The following is a 19,129-nucleotide window of genomic DNA, read 5'->3' as shown; positions in this document are numbered from 1 at the left end:
ACCCCGCACCGGCGCGCTCCTGTCACTCTCAGCTTTTTTCTACCAACGCTGTACCTGCCCTGCAATAAACCAGAGCCTGATTCGCAAAACAGTGTCTGAATGTTATTCAGGGGAAGGCAGTGCATGACAGTATGTATGTATGTATGTATGTCACTCAATAGTTGGAATTGGCCCTTGGCATACAAATTTAATAGCATTAAAAGCATATGAAAAGACATTAAATAAACTTTTTTTGAGTAAAATATAGAAGGTAGAGCTGTACTAGTTATTCCAGTAAATAACAACAACAGCAAAGTTTGTGCCACTTTAAAGACTAAAAAAAAAATAAAAAAATAAAATTACCTGTATCTCTTTCACGCCAAATTCTTACCTGTCTCTTATCCTCTTATGCCATCCCAAACATGTCTGTCTGTGTATTTCTCATTATGGATAATCATGTTTGGGATAAACTCCAAATTCTATTCTATTCTATTCTATTCTATTCTATTCTATTCTATTCTATTCTATTCTATTCTATTCTATTCTATTCTATTCCAGTGCCAGGTGACTGCAACATCAGGAAGAAGGAGTATGAGAAGCTGGAGAAGTACCAGGGCCTGAAGGAGGAATGAGAGAGGATGTGGAAAGTGAAGGCCAAAGTGGTCCCAGTGGTGACAGGAGCACTTGGGGCTGTGACTCCTAAGCTGGGGGAGTGGCTCCAACAGATCCAAGGAACAACACCAGAGCTCTCTGTCCAGAAGAGTGCAGTGCTAGGAACAGCTAAGATACTGCTCAGAACCCTCAAACTCCCAGGCCTCTGGCAGAGGACCTGAGGTTGAGGAAGACACATACTATTCATAGGGGTGTGAAGGAATTTAAATATATATTATTTATATTAGAAAAACTAAGGCATACATACATACATACATACATATCCTTTGTGATTAAAATTAAATACTATAATTGCATTTATCATCATAATGTAAATATTTATCTCCTGTATTGCTTGCTCTTCATTTGAAAATTATAGAGTTTTCCCATTGGCCTTTACTTAATAATACTCAAAATAATAACGTATATACAAGATATCTTACCAATAGTGTAGCAAAGGAGTACCTTTTGCTGTACAGTTCAAAAGCACATCTGAATTTTCTGAATTCTCTGAATATATGACATCAGATGGCTCTTGAATAAAAACAGGACCATGGAGAATTTGTTCATCTATGGAACAAAACACATTAAACAGATTTAAAACATAATATTTTACTTAAAGACAATTCAAAATGTATCTCTTTTTCCAGCCAGACCTTAGCCATCTTTTACAAATTGACACTTTCTTGAAAAGAGTTTTATCTTAGTTCTGCATGAAAGAACTAAACAATTTTGAGGTACCTGTTTTTACCTCTCTATTCCAAAACAGCAAACATGGCATTTATCATCAAAAGAACTCTATGTAATAATAATAGTAATAATTACAACAACAAAAGCAACAGCCAAAAGTGGGAAGTACCCCTTCCTTCCTTCCTTCCTTCCTTCCTTCCTTCCTTCCTTCCTTCCTTGAGGGGCTTTTAACTTAACTAGCCATGTGCTGAGGTATCCATCTAGTGTGAGGTTAAATACAATTTAAATACACAATATTTGTGTGCCCTTAATGTTCACTTATCATCTTGCTGCTTTATAGTCAAGGCTATAAAAATATAAGGTACTCTGTTCCCTTCATTTATTTCAAAACCTTATGAGGGGAAATTGTCTTCAGTCTTTCCCAGATAGTCTGCAGGCAATTTCCTCTTCCCACACAACAGCAAACATTTCATGTCTGTTTAATAATAACACCTCATTTCTTGAAGATTTGTGGAGGCTTATTTACATAATTAAGGTGAGGAAATGCACTTGGTTTTATCCCTGCTTCAGAATCGTGGATGCTTGTTGCCTTCACCTTGCCTATATCTTACTTATGTAGAGTAAGAAAATACAGTAAACTGTGGTGAGTGGATTACCATAACAAGATGAACTGAATAGAACTAGGCAGATATAACAGTGCAGACTGTTCTGACCAAAAAACCCATGTTACCAAGTGTCCTGTCTCTTTCCTCTTTATGTGTTCATTTGATGACATTCACTTAGCAACAACATCTACAGTCCACAGGACAACAGTGTTATCAGCTTAAAAAGCAAGCCAATTTAAGAATGTACACTTCATTAAGTAATAAAATCTTATATCTGGATAAAATTTACTTGGACCTACCTCATTCTGAACAGTACATGGTGTCAGAATCCATGATCAAATGATTGATGAATCATTTGACCATGTTCATCTGCCATGAGGAGTCAACACGTGTCAAGAACCAGTGGGGAGGGGGAACCATCAAGGAGTGTGAAAGTATGCTGTTTGGGCTAATAGGGAAAGTCGAGGTTGTACTATCAGAAGACATCTGTGCTTGGCATGCATGGCTGTTGGAATTAGGGAGAAAGAGTGAAAGGGCCCTGTGCCATATCAGGACTTAAAGGAGTTGTTTGGGGAAGCAGAATGTGATCAATTGCCACCCCATCATAAAACAGACTGTGCTATTGAAATTGAGCCGGGGGCGAAGCTTCCCAAACCAAAATTGTATTCCATGTCATTGAAGGAGAAGGAGGTGTTATGGGAGTCCATAGACAAAAACTTGGCACGGGGTTTCATTTGGCCCACTAATTCCCTGATGGCTGCTCCGGTACTCTTTAGAACAAAGAAGGATGGCTCATTGAGATTATGCACTGACTACCAAGGGTTAAATGTAATATGCACAGAGAATCAATACCCTCTTCCCCTAATAAAAGACATGCTGTCCCATCTGTCAAAGGGAAAAATCTTTACAAAACTGGATTTGAGAGAATCTTACTTTCGGGTTTGCATTCGTGAGGGGGATGAGTAGAAAACAGCATTTAACTGCCCTTAACTTATGAGTTATGAGTACCTGGTTTTACCTTTTTGGATTGAAAGGTGGTCCTGGAGTGTTTATGCAGTTGATAAATGAAGTTTTACATGAACATTTATATAAAGGATGTTTAGTCTATCTGGATGATATTTTAATCTACTCAGAAAATGAAAAGGAGTGTGTGTGGTTGGTGCGTGAAATGTTAAAAAAGCTCAGAGATGCCAAGTTGTATGCTAAGTTGTCAAAGTGTGAATTTCATAAAGAGCAATTGGACTACCTAGGTTATAGAGTGTTGAGCCAAGGCATTGAAATGGATCTGGCAAAAGTGCAAGATGTGGGAGCCTCCCAGAACGAGGAGGCAATTACAGTTTCTTGGGGTTTGCAAAGTTCTATCAGCAGTTCATTCTAAATTTTGAACAGATCGCACTTCCACTAACAGACCTATTAAAGACCAAAGGAATGGGGGAGTCAAAGAAAGCTAAAAGTCCCGGGGCAGTATTGAACTGGACAGCCAAATGTCAGGAGGCTTTTGACAACCTGAAACAACTTTTTACAGCAGAACCCATCTTAAGCCATCCAGATCCCACTAAGCCTTTTATCATACAAGCAGATGCATCAGATATGGTGACTGCGGCTCTGTTGTTGCAGAAAAGTCAAAAGGGCGAGTTGCAGCCATGTGCTTATTTGTCATGCACATTCACAGAGACTGAGCATTTGGCATGTATGGGAAAAGGAGGTGTTTGCTGTGTGCTGGGCTTTATTGACTTGGAGGCAGTTATTGGAAGGGGCTGCAGAACCTTTTGAGGTTTGGGCTTATCATAAGAACTTAGAAGCATTGAGAACTAGGGGAGAACTAAATGCTAAACAGATTCACTGGGCTCAATTCTTTAGCTGGTTCAATTTCACTTTAAAGTATCTCCCTGGGGGAAAAAAACTTTCTAGCCAATGCTTTATTAAAAACTTCAACATAATAGCCAGAGGGATGAAATAGTGGATATAGTGTTTCCAAATCAGCAGCTAGGTCTGGTGGTGGTTACCCAAAGCCAGAAAAAGACAGAGAAAGCAGAAGCTCCAGCTGATTTAAAACAAATGCTGAGCCAAGAGCTATCCAAAGACACTTAGCCACAAGAGAATAAAACCTCCTTGAAGAAGAGTGATGGACTGTGGTGGGCAGAAGGGAAAATTTATGTTCCAGAGACTTTACACAAAGGAATTTTAGCACGTAGCCATGATGCCAAGTCAACTGGCCATTTCAGACTTGTGAAAACTTTGCATTTACTTGCACAGGCCCAGCGGCAATGGTTCCCTTTTGTCCTTCTGCCCCTCCTTTTCCTTTTCTTTTTTTTTTAAATCTTTAAGGTGCAACACAGGCATGTTGAAACAAAGCTACCAAATTTCAGTGAATGCTACTTTGCTTTCATGAAACTGAGCAATCTTGCTGAAAATTGATTAGCTGCTAAATCTGAGGATTCAGATGTGAACTTATGAAATTAAAGGACTTGTGTGTGGAAAAACTGCAGCCCAGGAGCCACGTGTAGCCCACAACCATCCCTTTTCAAGTCTCAGAACTGCCCACATAAATGAGACTCAAATTTCCATATGCCTTTGGGTGTGTTATGGGGTTTGTTGAGGATCAAGAAAGAAAATGGATTCCTTAAATTGCCATTAAGAACTCATGGACCTCTTACACCTTACACTTCCCAAAATTGGACCAACTGTTCCCTTTGGGATTATTTTAAGAGGCAAAATCTTCATCCTTGGATTAAATGATGAAGTACCATGAGGCTCTTTTTAATCAAGTTACAACATAGAGTGCTTTTCCAAAGACATCTTCCATTTTTGTAGATACTTTTCCTTTTCCCAGTCATTGAATTAGTGCTTCAAAAAATACTTATAAGATCCTTGTAGGGTTTTTTCCCTGTCTTTTGAAAATGATAATAAACGAACAAACAAAAAAACAAACACATAAAAGTTGTGCAACAAGCTGGTCATATCAGGAGAAGTTTAGATTTTCTTTTTTTCCATAAGAAGCACAGAGATGGAATAGACAGATTGCAGTTAATTTAGCATTCATGTAACTTGGGATGATTTGCTTGGTCTGGGACAGGAGTGAACCATCAGTAGCCAAAGCTGGCTGGGTGACCTTGGGCCAGTCACTCTCTCTCAGCCCAACTCACCTCACAGAGATGTTGTTGTGAGGAAAATAGGAGGAGGAAGGAGTATTACGTATGTTCACTGCCTTGAGTTATTCATTAAAAAAAACAATAAAGGCAGGATAATAAATAAATAAATAAATAAATAAATAAATAAATAAATGGTGCATGGAGATCCTGACTCCCCTTTGTCAGCCTCAGTGCTCCCCAAAATCACACTACCAATACTTGGGATTAAAGAATGGTGTTGTGATCTGTGTATAATCTCAGCAGGACATTTTAAAAACAGAAAATAAAAAACAGGGTGTTAAATCTGGGATAGTTTAACACATATAGAAAGGATTATTCCATTTTCCTCCCACACAGACACACACAAGTATGGAAGAAATGAAATGAAATTCTCATCCTTGTCCTTTCAATGACAACATTTGTGATCACCATAATTGCTTGTGCCATCTGCTTTTTTTTTTTTTAATGGATGGTGCCTAGCTGCTGTTATTGAATAAGTTAGTTATTAGAAATGTATTGCAGATATCTGGCTTATAGGTCAAAGCATGGAAATAATCCTTTCCATGGTGGATCTCCATCATGATTTTCCAATCATCCTCAGTGGGCAAAAGTCAAGAACAGTTGGTTTGGACAAGTATGGCTGTACTGCCCAATCTAAAGCATAGTTAATGATTCTCAGATTTTGCAACCAACAGACAGAGCCAGCCTGGCAATTCAAATATCTCTTAAGCTCAGTTAAACTTTATACAGAAGTACTCACTCAGCATACTGCCAGGGCTGATTTTAATGCATTTTCCTCTTTTTAACAAAGGTGTCCAAGCCAGAGGACCCAGAGACTCTATGCAGACTATGACAGCCTTAATTCTCAGAGATTTTGAAAAAAAGTTGCCAAATTGTGATTTCTATTTTCTGTTATAGTAAAATTTACATATGAGTGAGAACTTTTGGAAGTCCCTGGGGGCTGGGCCTAAGGGCTCTTAAATATGCGCCTCTGTTCCACTGGAGGAAAACTAACAAAGCAAACAAAAATCACCCAAGAAAGGGCTGAGTGCTGACTCATGAATGAAGAAAAAGAAATGAAAAATGGGAGAGATGAAATGGAGTGGTTCAAATCCTGAATATAAAATACAGCACTTGTTACTGCAGCTTCCCCCCTTTTCTCCATTCTCTAGGTCAGTAGAAAGCTAGGTTAGTAAGAAATGTATAAGGCGTTCCACACAGAAAATCAGGAAACTCACGTTCATAGAAAACACATTTGTTTTTTTCTCATTTTTCTTTGCAAATTTCCATCCAAGCATAATTTATACAGCATAACAGTTTACAATTGGCAATAGTTACATGGCAAAAACCAAGAAGATGCTGTTTGGACAGGTACTACTGACATCACTTGAGTTGCTTTGGACTGCTATTATATTACGCAATAAGAGTTTGATCTGTCAACCAATATGTGAAATTTGCCCATCTCTGCTTTTGACTGTCCACCCAAAGAGCACACAGAAGAGGAAATGATTTAGCTGTATATCTGATTCCACCATCTGTAAGAAAGCCAGGCTGCTCTGAAATTACAAGCTATAACTACATTTCCTTCATGGTTCTTTTGTACTGTTGTGCAAGATACATGAAAGATCAATTATTTTCTTTTGTGCAGGTGATTTGTTTTATATCATGAACTTGGCCATGTCCTTCAGACACCAAACTATTGCAGAAGCAGATATTTAATAACAGAGACAAATATCTACCACAAAGTTAGAAGGATGTGTCTTTATGATATATAGTGATCTTGACATGCATGCTATTCAATGAAATTTCATTAGTCTTGTGTTCCTGGGAAAGACAAATAAATAATAATGAACCTTTTTTTTTTTCCAATCTACTGCACAAGCATTTTGTCACTGTGATTTGAGTTATAAGTGAATTCTAGATATAGTGGCAGATACTGTTTCTGCCTCATATTGTCACAGCATTCATCTGCCATTATTACCAAACTGACTGAAGGTTTCATTTGATGATTTACAGTGGAAAAGGAGGTAATAGCTATATCACTTAATATCCTGTCAGTTAAATAAATCCAACACTTTTACTACTATTACTTTTACTTAGTAAAATACTGAACTTCGAAAGCAGTGATAATTAAAACAAAAAGCCTAATAGATTAAGGTCGCCATATCACTCATAAAGAATGGATTTAGTTTCTTTAGAACTCAAATGGTTCTAGAATGTACTGATGAAAGGAAGGAAGGAAGGAAGGAAGGAAGGAAGGAAGGAAGGAAGGAAGGAAGGAAGGAAGGAAGGAAGGGGGAGGGAGGGAGGGAGGGAGGGAGGGAGGGAGGGAGGGAGGGAGGGAACAGAATGCTGTCCATCTACAAATACTTTGCCATATATTGCTGGTCTAAAAATAGTGTACAGTTTGTAAAGAATAAACTAAATTACTCTGTGTCTGCTGGATGGGATCTGAAAGCACACCTTCCTAGGATATGAAAAATGTATGGAATAGGGAGACTTGTTCCAACAAATAGGATTTTACTCAACATGTAAATTCCTGTGTCAAGTTGTCTTCATCTTTTCTGTTAATGTAATGTGAAACATATTTTTGGAAACCATTGTTTTTATTATGTGAATGAGCTACATAACATCTTTAGCTCTCTTTCTCTATACAACACTAGAAGCATCTGTCTGTTTTTAAGTAATTTTTAGGGATATATGAACTTAATGTTTTGGGTTTTTTTGAGAAAACGCTATGATTGACAGCCATGTTTTGATTCAACTTGTTCTTGCTGACTATTGGTTAAGCAATCCTTTTCCATGTATAGAAATGCCACCCTTGTTAAACAAGGCATCAGAAGCTTTTGATTTCTTTTTCACAGAGATGAACAAATAGGACCTCTTTGGGAGAGCATATGAGGCTGAATTTTTTTTCAGCCAGAGAAATAGGAAATCTATTTTTTTCCCATTACATATCACTTGGATACTTCGTTCTGATGCCATCATATTATGTTTTTCTACCCAGATTAGAAGCAGCCAATTACTTGGAGTAGGGAAGATAGGCAAGTTTATTACATGTTGCTGATTAAGAAAATTTGACACATAAGTTGTTGAACTCAGGGTAAATGAACAGACTAGGTCACATACTTAACTCCCATTGATGACATGTATTATCTTTCTAAAGGACTCAGCAATCCTGTATTGTGTACACAATTGGGAATTAAGTTCAAGTAACTCCATCTAGCTGTAATCCACTTTTTTCACTAGCAAAATTTCTCATAATAAAGTGAATTTATTTTATTTTATTTTATTTATTATTTTATTTTATTAAGACTACCCAAGTCCAGAATGTTTCTGGGTGGTTTACACTAAAAAATAGAAAACAATAGAAAGAAAATCTTATGTGTCTTCGTAAACACAGCCCCTATAACATAACACAAACCATAGGGATTCCACAATACCTTACCATAGGCCTGGGAGAACAGCCAAGTTTTTAAAGACTTGCCTGGAAGGCAAATGGATCTTGGAGGAATATCATTCTAGAGGGCAGGTGCCATGACAGAAAAGGCACACATCCTGAGTCCTGTTAGGTGACATTTTTGATTGAAGAGACCTGAAGTGCAATAACTTTGCTTGACTTACTGGACAGAAAGAAACCATGGAGATAGGTGGTCCATCAAATAAGCTGGCCCTATATCACAAAAGGCTTTATAGGTGATAACTAGCAACTTGAACTGCACCCAGAAGCTCAGTGGCAACCATTGCAGCTTGTAGGCTAGTGGTGTCACATGTGCATACCAGAACATGCCCAACATTTCATGTGCCATTTCATTCTGGATCAGCTGTAGCTTCCAAGTAGTGTTCAACAGCAACCTCATGTAGAGTGCATTGCAATAGTCTGACTGTATGAAGGACCTCCCAGTTCAGGAATGGGAAATAGGTACACCAGGTAAAGCTGTGCAAAGATCCTCTTGGCCACATCTGCCACCTGCACTTCAAACAGTAATTGTGACTCCAGGAGAAGTCCCAGATTGCACACCAGTCTTGAGTGGCAGAGTGCAGCCCCATCCAAGACTAAAGTTGGAAAGTTCTACCAAATCAACAGTTACTTGGTCTTGGTAGGATTGAGCCTGAATCTTTTCCTCCCCATTCAGAAGAATCATTCTCTTTCCAATGATAATTTTTTTCAATTATACATAGTACTTCAAATGAAATGTGAAATTGTTCTGACTTAATTATCAATGTATCTGAAATGATTGAATGATTATGACATGATGCCTGCCCCTGTGCTAGTCCAAGAGATAATGCCAGGACTGACTTGGAATTTTCAGTAATCTTAATGTTTGGGAAAGTTCAATATGACACCATTTGGAGGCAATTATTTTTATAGCATGATGTATGACTGTTCAAGAGAAATCTTCAGAATGCTCAAGTATACATTAAAGACTGCTCAGACAGTAAGTTGCTGATTGCTTGCAGATAATTGACAACTGGCTGTGAGAAACTTGAAAAATAAATCACTCCAAGCAATTAGGGCAATGTGAAACTAAGCAAGATTAAAGGGAAGAGTATATTTTCACCATCTATAATTGGAAAGAAGTGCAAGTGATATTAATTTAAAACACAGCACAGGACCCTTAAGATTAATAGATAAGTATGTTCTATGAATATTTATTTGAGTAATAGGATGTTTCTTACGAGTCCATCGATATAAGATATGGATTTTGTCTGAAAAATAACTCAGTTGATCAAGCAATCAGAATCCTTTTGTGTGCCAAAAGGGGAAAAGGAACCCCAAAGCAATATGCTCACAAAGTAGTCACAGCCTGGTTAAAATGACTTTTCACCAAATAAGTGCATTGTGTCACAAAGCATAACTGTATGTTACCAGGTCAGTTAAGGGAAAAAGAAAATGGATAGAGAGGACAGGAAGTAAAGTTCAGAGAATGCAGATGAGGAGAACATCTCAGCAGAAAGCACTCATTCAACCATTGCTCAGACAGAAGGATTAAGGAAAAAAGAAGTATGGGATATGGAGAATATGGAGAGAAAAGGGTTAAAACAGCAACCCATGGAAACAACAAGTGACTTCTAAGAGCTTGGTCATTATACCCTTCCTGTCATCCACACTGGTGAACTGAAGTCTTTGCCTTCTGGGATAGTTCTGGTCCTTATTCTGCATATTTGTATATTCTTTTTTGTTTTTATATTTCCAGGGAATTATTATTTCCTCCTCCCATCTCAATAGAAAGGTGCTGTCTCTCTCTCCCTGGATCTCTATCAAGAGAACAATGCAGTTAATAACAGGTGCATGTACGTCTTCAGGTAGTGTGTAACTAATAGCACTTTGCAGCATCTTGAAGGAATGCTGTGCTCCAACCAAATTTCAGTTGATGCACTTGGACACAGAGAACAAGGACCCTGTTTCTAAGCAGAACAAGAGTTGTATTGCTTTGCTCAATAAAGTTTGCTTCTGTGCAGTCAGAAGCCCTTTTCAAATGGGTAAAGAATGTATATGCATATTACAGTAAATAGGGTATTTTTATTTTATTGCTGAGCCAATTGTAACAACATTTCATTTTAATGTACACTTTGGTGTACAGTGAAATGACAATAAAAGCTATTCTATTCTATTCTATTCTATTCTATTCTATTCTATTCTATTCTATTTTTCAAATGAGACAACATCAGGCCCATCTTGCTGCTTCTGATTCAAGCACTGAGACAGAATCCACCTGCTTCTAATTACAAATACCTCCTAAAAACTAGTTTATGTAATTCTATTGCCACAATGTTTGTTAGTGGACATTAGCTTAGAGAACTTTGTAAATGGCATAGAAGTCCAAGGCTTCTAGAAACTCATCTAAAGGCTTTAATTATTGTCTTCTCGATTAAAGTGTAAGTGCAATTATGTCTGGATGTAGGTATGATCAGAAGCTGATTTTAAAGACCCATTAATGGAGGAGTGTCTTGCATACAGTGTGCTTTTGGTTCTGCTATTTGGAGGACCAATTTTTAACTCTCATTTGGGGAAAATTAATTCAACAGTCAAAACTGTTGGAGAAAGCTGTGGAAGAAAGCATTCTTTTTACTGAAGAAACAGTGGTTGTACTCACAAAGGGACTGACATATTAATTCTACATACTCTTCTAGATAGAAAGGGTAGAGAGAGGATGAAAAGTATTAATCAGTTATTGGGAAATAACAGGGCTGGTTTTATACAAGGTCTACTGCTGGTGAAAACATTGAGTCCAGGATAGAAATTGATAGATTATTGAGGAAAAACATAGAGCAAAGAAAGTATATAATTACTTCGTTTACAGAAGTGATACATCATTCTAGATTGCCCATGGGCAATTTAAAATAGTTGTTTCATTTGGGCTATTTTCTACACTTTCACTTGAATTCTAAAATGTATGTAAGATCAAGCACCATAAGTCTATGGACAACACTGGCATTTAAATAAATGAATAAATAAACCCAAGAAAAGAAAGAGAGAGAGCTATGAGCCAGGCACCAGTTATGGAGAAACACAATGAAAATTAAGATGAAGATGAAGATAAAAGATCCCTGAGTTTCAAATAAAGTTGTTAGGAACCAAGTGAAACACACTCCACAGTTGTATTCAGTGTAGTGTATTTGCATAGATTTTTTTTTTAAGTATGCTAATAGAATAATTAGTCTCACTCTAGAAATTCACAGTGAGAATGTACATGTGGATCCCAGAGATTACAAGGGGTTCAAAACAAATTGACATGCCTTAAGCCTATTGGGTTTATTCTAGGAGAATATACAAGAAGGTAGTGAAATGTCAAACAAACTTCTGTTTGGGGAAAAAAAAAAGGAGTAGATCTGGTTCCGAAAATAGAAGTATCACATTAAAATGGTGATATTTCTAGATAAAATCATGAACAACAACAACAAAAAAACCCTGAGTCATTTCTGAGCCAAATTGATATCTAAGGATTCAGAACAAGGTATCAGATGAGCAGCAAACTGATGAAGTGTCACAAAGAAAAATATCAGAACTTTTTGGATTTAATGGAATCTTTCTTAAGATATGATGCCCCAAACTACACATAATCCTTGAAGTGGGGTCTGATCTATGAAAATATAGTGGCAGTATTATTTTCTGTGATTTGGAAATTATATTTCTACTGATGCAACCTAAAATTGCATCTCTCTTTTTAGCAATCTGGCCACACTGCTAATTTATATTCATCTTGTGATTAGCTGCCACTCCAAAATCCTTTTCATGTGCACTATTGCCAAGCCATGAATTCCCCAACCTATATTTGATTTATTTGTTCCTAAGTACATACCTTTGAATTTGTCTCTCTTAAATGTCATTCTGTTATTTTCAGCCCCTTTCTCTAACTTATCAAGATCAAAGTGTTAGGCATCCCACCAAACTTTGTGCTATATGCAGATGTGTTCAGGGTTCCCTCCAGCTATTCATCCAAGCAATTAATGAAAATCTTGAAAGGTATTGGTCCCAGGATGAAACCTTTTGTCAGTGTTCAGATAATAGTATTTATTCTACTATATCTTAAACTTATCTGCTTAGTAGAGGAAGATAAATACTTTTCTTAACTCAAATAAGTCACAAGCATATGTGGACAATAACAATCAAGACATTTCGTTCTTGCTGTTTCCACCAGTGTCTGTGCTAATGTCCATCTGGAAACTGAATGGAGACTCTGAATCAGGTTTTTGGGGTCATATCTAAGCAAACACAAGGTCTCATAATTTATGTATACAGACAGCTATCACACCCAAGCTTTTTTGTAGCAGTAATGCAAAATAGAATAGATGTGGAATATTCTAAGTCCAAGCTTTTGCCTATGCAAGTGGTTACAAAGACATTCAAATGGCAAGCAAATATGAATTGAGAAAGAGGTCAAATTTGGGGGTCACAAATTTGCATTATCCTGCAAGAAACTACCTATGAATTACGCACGGGACAAAAAACTAGAAGATTCAAATCATGAAAAAAAATCATAATAAACATTAAAAATAATTCAATTAATATTTGAAGTGAGTTTCACTACTGAAACTTAAAATTAATATTTGGGGAAGTATTCACATCACATCTTTGTACTTTTCTAGCCAAATAAATTATATCTCTATGATGATTCTATTGAATGAAGGTTTATACATTTTGTTTTGATAGGCGACATAATGAAGATGGATCCTAAAACCTCTCTCTGATGTATAGATAAACACTATTTTTAATTACTGCCCAGATGAAAATGTCTTATATAAGAGAGATTATTAATTTAAAAAATGCTACAATTGGATCTGCTCATTTTATTTTAGTATGCTAAATTAAACACCTAAAAGCAAAATACTATGTTAACATAGATGCATTGATAATTCCTCACATGAGAGATTCAAATACTATCTTACTTACTTTGTTTTTATATAGGTCACCATATAGAACAATATTGCATTTTAAAAATAATTAAACAGCATAAATGATCAGGGCTAATTCTTCCAAACCAAATGCCTTACATAAGCTACTAATAGATACAAAGCAGCTACATAAAATAATTAGTTCTGCAGCATTTCAACACAGCTAAGACATGCTTCTCAGGATGAATACAGCTATGCATATGCCCACAACAAATGTACAATTTGAATTTTCTTTATTAATTTAGATAATTTCTATGTTTTGTTTTGTTTTAGACTAATATATGACTATATGCCAAAATAATTTAAAATGTATTCTGATCCAGCAAGAGTGCACGCAGATAGGCTTCCATTAGTGAATTGTCCCCAGGCTGCTGCAGAAATTGAATTATTAATATAATACGATATAATAAATATAGTTTTCTACCCCAATCCAAAAGCTCATGATTGATGTTGTGATTTTTCACATGCTTCAGCAATGTGTGTGTGTGTGTGTGTGTGTGTGTGTATGAATGAATGATACATGACATGACATACACAGGGCACTGAGGAGAAATATGCATATTGCTTAAAAAGTGTTTCATGTGTTGTCCAAGCTAGTATTAAAAAAAAAAGAAACAAACAAACCACAAGCTGTTGTTTGTTAGGGAAAGAGAACCCTTATTTATACAAATGTTCTCTTTGCAGATTTATACTATTGTGTTAAGCTTATTAGAAATGTGCCCTAATAGGAATATATCTGATATACCAAAAAAAAAAAAAAAGACAACTTCATTTTCTTAGTTAGAAGATAGAATGCCTTTAGCAAAACTGATTAATTAACGTGCTTCTATCCCTCTGAAGTGCCATTAAAAAAATAAAATTGCTCAGCAATTAAAACATAATGATGCAACTAATATGATGCGACATCGGAGCTTTCTTTACTGTCATTTCTGAAGGATGTCAAAGAACCATTTGGGCAGACTTGTGATTTTTTAAAACATAAAATATTCACCTCTGCAAAGGTTAAATTCTGTCAGATGAAACCAAATATTCTAACTGGGAGATAGCAAAACTGAAATACCAAGGGATATCCTATACATGTTTGTTTTATAGGAAGTCTTGAAAATTAGGTATAAAACTGCTTTTTCTACTTCTGAATCAAACCAAAAATGTTGAAGTCTTCAAACATTTTGCAAGATACACCAGTTTGTATGTTGACAGATGATTTCTTATCCCCATTATATTCGTTAGATAGGTTTGCTGTTGTACAGACATTAAGAGCAAATTTATTCTAGAGCTCATTCATCTAAATAGCATTGTCCTTAGAGCATTTTGCATGTGGCACATGTGTGTCTTACACTGGTGACCTAGACTACATAAGACTTCTCTATCTTATTTAAAAGTATTATCTGGAACATCAATTGAGCAAAACCATGATGGGCAATGGATGTCAATATTTATGGACCCATCTGTAGATCATCATGCAATATGAACATTATAACTTGGAATATATAAAGAATAAATGGCAAAGAGCATGAATTAATCAATAAAATCAATGAAAAAATAGATATGTTCTGTCTTCTACTAAAGAAGTTTGTGGAATTATATTAATGGGAAATATGAAAATAATAATAATAATAATAATAATAATAATAGGTAAAATGATGAAGTGAAAGAGGCTGGGGATGAGGGGAAAGATGCAGATAACAGTGCTGCAAAACCTGAGAGAACAATTTGAATAATTTGTATAGAAAGAAAAAGATAATTGCAAATAATATAATTCAAAAGGACAAGGAACAGTTATTATTAAAAGAAATATAGTATTTTTATTAAAATAATAAAAAAATAGTTGTGGAAGTGGGTGAAGATTAAAAAATGCAATCAAAGCAATATTGTTGTTGGGCAAAAATGGATGAAAGTGAAGTCAGAACATTGTGACATCTGTGTAAACACCTGTAATGACATTGAAAAATGGTTAGGCTGCAGGTGGTATGACTCAAGAAATGTTAAAATATGGATGAGATTTGCTTATGGAGTAGCTGCATGACTTATTTAATGTGAGTGTGAAGGCTATATTCAGAAATGTCAGTTGAAAGTACGTAATTACAAAGAGAAAGGTAGGAAGAGAAAATGCAAAAAATAGATTGTATGATAGAAAAAGTGTGGTTGTCAATATTAATGTATCAAAGACCAAGTAGTTGTGTTTGCCATGGACAATCAAGTGAGAAATTGCAAGTTATAGTTAAACAACTAGAAAATGTAGATGAATTTGTGTACCTTAACGTGACATTTATTAAAGATTGGGATATGGAATTTCTGGTAGAAAAATAGTGAGTAGTACAGTATCTGCTGTCTTGAAAAGAATGAACATCAAAAGAAGTGGAAGTGGCTATGCACAAGAGCATGCTTCTTCCTGCTTTGTCAAATGCAGTGAGAATGGGATGCTTAAGATGGTGGATGAAGATATTAATATACCCATCAACATGAAATCGCAGCTGCCAGTTCTCTAGCTGGTGCTGGCCTTCATTCCCACTGAGTTCTTCCCAAGAACCTGTAATGTATTGCTGTAGTATATGTGCTGATCCAAGCAGTGTGGCCTTTTGTAATTGACAGATGGAAATTTTGTCAATGCACAGATTTTCTAAGTGCCATCCAAGATGTTTTGGAATGGTACCCAGTGTACTGATAACCACTGGGTGGTGGTGGTGGTGGTATTATTGCTGTTCTTGTTGTTGTTGTTGTTGTTGTTGTTATTATTTTGTTTCCAGGTAGAAGGATCTTACCAAGATGAGAGTAGGGAAGGCTTTTTACTTTTTTAAATCTGTTCTGCCAGTGTTTGTGGTAATATATAAGCAGAAAAGGAACTTTGACTGTAACTATCCCTCCCTCCTTCCCTCCTCTTTTTAAACAATGAACTGTTTTTAAATGATGAAAAAAAGATAAAAAGTAAAACCCCTCCCTTCCATAAAACAATTCTAGCATTTAGTTTCCAGCATTCCAATCTTTCCTTTTCTTTGTGGAACTCTAGGTTTTTTGTTCTACTCTTGAAATCTCCTTTTATTTTATATATTTGATTATTTTCTTATCTCCATTTTCTCTCTCTTCACTGTTTCAAGTTACCTGAGTTTCCTGCTTTGCCTATCAACTTTGCACATTGTCTCTCACTTCCCTTATTTCAAGCACATTCTTCCTGAGCACATCTGCTTTGTCACCTCGTTTAGCCCTCAGATCTTTTTTCAAGTGTGCTTCTTGTGTCTTTCTCAAATCGTGCCTGACACAAATAATCCTGTTTTCAAAATGCTATATACTGCACAAATGTCTTTCCCCATCTCTTGACTATGCTGCTAGTTTTCCATGAGGGAACACATGCCAGTGAATTTCACACTATACATTATAGGTGGTGGATATTTTTCTTCCTTCTTGTTGACATTCAATTTCTGTCCCATTTTACTTTAAAGCACAATTTTTTAAAAAAGCCCAACAACATTATAACTCATAATCAAATAAAAATCAATATGCTGCACTTAATTGTCATAGCCGATTGAAAAATAACTTAGTGGCAAGGAAGGCCCTTTTTAAAACTTGGACTGATAAAGCAATTGTGGCCCTAACAGGAAAGGAACCCTGGCTTGTTGACTCATGCACTGGTAAAGTCAATGCTGGACAATTGTGAAGTTTTCTTTATGGGCAGCTCTTGAAGATGGTCTGGAAAGTGTGCTGGCCCAAAATGTAGCAATAAGAGTGGTGATTGACCTCACCTTTCTTGCGTGGGAGTCTTTTCCTTTATTAACTTTTTGTTCTGCTGCCACTAAACTCCTTTCCTTTTCTGCTTTAAATATTTTTCTCTAAGGTGATATGACTGGGTGGAGCATGGGGGAGACTCTTCATCAGCATAGAATCAAAGGAATGAATTGATTTTTTAATCAAATAAATAAAAATGTTTTTAATGGGTTCTATAGTTCACAAAGTAACTATAGATGATCAATACAGTAAAGGTAAAGGTAAAGGTTTTCCTTGACGTAAAGTCCAGTCGAATCTGACTCTAGGGGGCGGTGCTCATCTCCGTTTCTAAGCCTTGGAGCCGGCATTGTCCCTAGGGACACTTCCGGGTCATGTGGCCAGCATGACGACTCGGAACGCCGTTACCTTCCCGCCGAAGCGGTACCAATTCATCTACTCACATTTGCATGTTTTCGAACTGCTTGGTGAGCAGGAGCTGGGACGAGCAACGGGAGCTCACCCCGCCGCGCGGTTTCGAACCGCCGACCTTCCGATCGACAGCTCAGCGGTTTAACCCCCAGCGCCACAATACAATACAAGCTGACCCTAAAATTATTCCTAACTCTTTCTCCCTGACAAGAGGATGTATTCCCAGGACTCCTTCAGATGTGACCTTCTACCTACACCTCTCAAATCCTCCTCCTCCCTGTATTGCCATCTTCTGACTTGCCCTTCCACCCTCCAACTATATCCCCAATTTAGCATCCTCATTCACGACTGGATGACACGGCTAAGCCTCAAAAAGTGGCTTTTTACAGCTTCCAACTTTATTGGTTACCCAATATTATATGCAGCCATATAAAATAAATGCTTACATATACATTAGATCATCCTTCTTGATAGGGCATCTGCAACCAAATTTTGTTTCCCTGGAATATATTCAGTTATAAAGGAAAACTCTTTGCAGATCTTTGCAGCTGGGTGTTGTTATTGGACCTAGTCTGTAACCACACCAGTGCCTTGTAATCTATTAATAAAGCGAGTTCTTGTCCCCATATTTAAGGCTTAAGCTGATCAAAAACTATACCACAGTACCTCTCTGCTACTGGTGCCATTCTCAATAATACATTGACATTATCAGTGCCTACCTTTTCATTGAAGAAATAGCATGCACATTATAGCAGCAATAGTTGGAACAGTTCTGTTCTAATGAACACTAACACAAGGCAACAGACCAGTTCTTTTTTACAATTACAAGATGACAGTCAAGAACTTTTAGAAAGCTAATAGTGAGACGTGTTCATTTTTTAATTGGGTAGAAAATTTTAAAAAAATGAACCTATTTGTTTCATTCATGTTAATTATGAAGACAAATGATTATTCAAACTAATAAATCATGAATTGAAATTTGTTCCTTTTTCTGTTGTGCCATTGTTTTTCATTCATTTGTGTTGGAACAAAAAATGGAAACGCCCTGTATAGGTCAAAGGAATGGAAGTAGATGGAGACAGTGAAATTGACAGAAATAAACTGTGTTCTGTAACATGGGAGTTCTTTGACTATTCTATCTCAAATGTGGGAAATCATATGCCCTAAAAAGTGAATAATAGACTGCTGCAAATGTCATGACATTTGGATGGATGGCCCCAAAGTTACAACTGGGAAAACAGTAGCTGGTTTTCTCATTAAAAACAAAATAAAGCAAAACAAAATAAATGCAGAGAAAGCTTATTGGACGGAGACCTTTTAAATAGCCCATAGAATTGAAATACTTTATTCAGTCTGTCTGAAATTGAGCAGAACTGCTGTCCTGGCAGGACTATAGAAAGATATTTTAAAATTACACCATTTGTCTGGAAACTCTGAAATTTAAGTATGCCAGTAGCAGAAGGCTGGCTGGGCTTCCCACCAAAATCAATTGAAGAATGAATGCGGCAGTACTGTAGTTCAAATAGATATTTCTTTAATTCTTCCATC

At 36.5% G+C, this 19,129-nt stretch overlaps 1 protein-coding gene across 1 annotated transcript in view; it reads right to left on the bottom strand.

The window, feature by feature from the left end:
- The window catches only part of CNTN6 (contactin 6), a 223,333-nt gene that overhangs the window by 182,312 nt on the left and 21,892 nt on the right, over positions 1-19,129 (bottom strand). Inside the window, exon 2 of the mRNA XM_063292836.1 lies at positions 1,074-1,200. Coding sequence (XP_063148906.1) covers positions 1,074-1,200 — 127 coding nt within the window. The remainder of the gene's footprint in view (positions 1-1,073; positions 1,201-19,129) is intronic.

Source organism: Candoia aspera, chromosome 2, assembly GCF_035149785.1.
Source record: "Candoia aspera isolate rCanAsp1 chromosome 2, rCanAsp1.hap2, whole genome shotgun sequence".
Taxonomy (NCBI): Eukaryota; Metazoa; Chordata; class Lepidosauria; order Squamata; family Boidae; genus Candoia; species Candoia aspera.
Note: the sequence above shows the minus strand (reverse complement) of the source record. Positions and strands in the feature narration are given on the sequence as shown.